Source organism: Helicoverpa zea, chromosome 26 (assembly GCF_022581195.2).
Source record: "Helicoverpa zea isolate HzStark_Cry1AcR chromosome 26, ilHelZeax1.1, whole genome shotgun sequence".
NCBI classification, from domain to species: domain Eukaryota; kingdom Metazoa; phylum Arthropoda; class Insecta; order Lepidoptera; family Noctuidae; genus Helicoverpa; species Helicoverpa zea.
The window spans coordinates 5,644,625-5,647,431 of NC_061477.1; the positions used below are offsets into that span (position 1 = coordinate 5,644,625).

Here is a 2,807-nt window from a genome sequence, read left to right on the forward strand (position 1 = left end):
TGCGCGCGTGCATTTTTGTTCGTGCGCCGCTTCTGCGCCGCCCGCGCGCAGTTCGCGCGCGACCTAAGCGCCGCACGCGATCAGTGCGCAGGCGGCGCGCGACGTCTGACATCTTCGATAGTACTGAGCCAGTATACGGAACTGTAAGGGCGAGAACTGAGTGCGCGCAGATCGCGCGCCGCTCGCGCGCTCTATACGAGCCTTGCATGAGTTGCGCTAAAGAGGCGCACCAAGCTATTGCAGTGACTGCACGCGCGCAGCTCGCGGGCAGGTCGCAAACGGCTCGCGAGCTGCGCATTCGCGGCACATTCGCCAGATGTGGACGCACCCTTAGAGATATCTTTTAGAACAATAAAACACAATATAAAGTAAAACCTATTTATTAATCACTATGTAAGAGTATCCTCAGAGCGGATGTACTCTCCGACGTCCGCCTGGTGGAACACAATGGTGGCTAGTGGGTCTGCGTGTCTGCACTCGGCTGTTGTCCGTGATGCTACACCAAACCCTATGGGGATGTCTGACATTGTGTACACTACTACGCCGTGGTGTTTTGGTGTGTTTTCTGTTATGCGGCCTAGACCTGGAAAAGTGAATTAAAATGTTGTTAAGTCCAAAGCGATCATTGGCAAATTCAAAAGATAAATATTTTTAACAATTTATAAACTAGTATTTTTTACAATTTTTCCACAAACACCAACAGATCGTTCAGGACAATCATCTGTTTTCAAATTGTGTCTTTGCAGTCCATTACTATTATAAAAGAGAGTTATAAATTCTAATGATGATACCTTCTATTGACCCTTTGGTTTTGATATTTCATTACCAATACAAAATCTAGCTAATTCTTATGTGGGTATCTTTTTGCAGAGAAGTTATTTCACTTTAATTTCATACCATTTTAAAATATCAATACAAATTAAGCAGTATACAAATTTAAACTGTAAAGGAATCCTTACCACTCTTAATAATATGATGGCCATATAAAAACTGTTGTTCCGCAGACGGCTTCACCCATATCTTGTAAGGGGCATACGGTGCAATATACGTCAACGCAGTTATATGCAGCCTAAATTTGTTAGTCTTAGTAAACTTTCCAAAACAAGTTCCGGCAGCTATTAAATTGTCTGGCTTAACCGTTTGTGCTAAATGTAGGAGGCGCTCTGATATGTAGTATACGCGGTCTTTCTTTTCTCTGAAGCAGTAGGTACCATCTGGTCTGTCAATAAGGAGCTTCACGTTCACTCCAATGCTGAAAACAATTGAAAATATTTTTAAGTAAGTAGGTTGTTATTATACCTGTAGACCTTTGTAGAATTATTGGGTAACCTTTACGGGGAATATGGAATATTTATGTTTGCTTAAGATGGTTAACTATTATTTATAAAACAAGAGGTTATAACATAGTTTATCTAAACTAAAAGTGAGTTCGGCACGCGTTGGACCAAATCTTGCACAATGTTGCTTTTTCATGTATTAAAGTCAAATGCTTAAGGAAAACTTACTATTTAGTTAGCTTTTCGAATAAAATTCGCGTCCTTTCTTCTGATAATACCTTCATTTTAATTAATTTTAGCTATTCTTCTAACAATAATAAAAACACGTGTGGCTTCGCTTTTGACAACTGCAGACAACTTTTCACACATTTGACAGCAACTATAAGTTCGTTCAGAAACCATCCACTCCTTTACTATTTACAAGTTATGATCTCCGCATCTGAAACAAACAAATTAATATTCATGTAGGTTTCCCTTATGAAAGAATATTAATTCTAGTACTAAAAACTGTGTAATTATGTAAGCAAGACAAATGTATCCGCTTATCACTTCCGAACGCCAGTATGAATGAAGTATTAACCTTGGCTCTTACAGTTCATAGATCACTCGTTCCGAAATCTGAGTCATTCAAGGAAATCGTTCACCAGTCGCCGGAGAGATAGGTGGTAAGTTTATTTTGCATTTTTCTTTGTTGTCTTAACTTTTTCATCCTTAAATATTTTTTTGTGAATTAACAAAAATTAAAAAGAATTTAAAAGAAAACTTTCCTAACAAGGTTTGCTAGTTAAAGCAGTTCAAGAAGAGTAAATTATTAACACACTGTTTAGCACATCTGTTTTTGTTTCGCGACCCTGAAATTACCAAGTGAATGTCTGATTACTGCACGTGATGACAACAAACAACTAATATACAAGCTGTTGATTTGCATCCGTGCCATAGTCAAGGACGTAATTATACTAATGATTCTCAACCCAAATCAACAAAAAAATTGGTACGAAAATTTTTGATTTTAATTTTTTTTCGGAATTCCGTTAATATCCTCTAGCCGTATTTAAACTTGGTGCGTGTGTTACTGGCCTTAAAACCGTGCTGCACCCTCACACAAGTGCAAAAACAAAGCATACGCAACGATTATTCATAAATTTCATTCATAAAATTGGGTTACTTCTGAAATACTACGACATTATAATGACAAAAAAAGCAGTGCATATTAGCTATTTCCCGTCTACTGTAATTCCAATCGATTATTTACGTATTTTATGTCCTCCTCCTGAAGTATGGCACAAATGCAAATCAACACCTTGTATTAGGAGGATATCCGTTTACTTAGAATTACTTTTAAATTCATTATATTTTCATCACAGAAATGCCTGATACAAATAAGTAAACAAAATATTTCTTTAGTAAACATAGCAGATCTCGTTCGTTAAAATAAAGAGATAAATAAAAGGTAGTAGGTATTTACTTTACAAAAACTTTTTTGACTTTTTATAACTATTTTAATTCGAATTTTAAATTATCGGACAAAAG

General features: G+C 37.0%; 1 protein-coding gene across 1 annotated transcript; it reads right to left on the bottom strand.

Moving 5' to 3' along the window:
- Positions 1–364: 364 nt before the first annotated feature.
- Positions 365–1,665, bottom strand: LOC124642856 (60S ribosome subunit biogenesis protein NIP7 homolog). The gene is made up of 3 exons (XM_047181604.1): positions 1,506–1,665; positions 960–1,252; positions 365–583 (listed from the first exon to the last, which is right to left on the bottom strand). Exons 1-3 carry the CDS (start codon positions 1,559–1,561, stop codon positions 390–392), a joined length of 543 nt encoding a protein of 180 aa, XP_047037560.1. The 5' UTR covers positions 1,562–1,665; the 3' UTR covers positions 365–389.
- Between the last annotated feature and the right edge of the window lie 1,142 nt (positions 1,666–2,807).

Bases quoted from the DNA above. Each gene is read 5' to 3' on its own strand.
- LOC124642856 (XM_047181604.1), bottom strand. From the start codon at position 1,561: ATGAAGGTATTATCAGAAGAAAGGACGCGAATTTTATTCGAAAAGCTA. The intron at 1,253-1,505 runs GTAAGTTTTCCT...AATTGTTTTCAG, and splicing joins TTCGAAAAGCTAACTAAATA to CATTGGAGTGAACGTGAAGC. The intron at 584-959 runs GTAAGGATTCCT...TCACTTTTCCAG, and splicing joins CCATCATATTATTAAGAGTG to GTCTAGGCCGCATAACAGAA.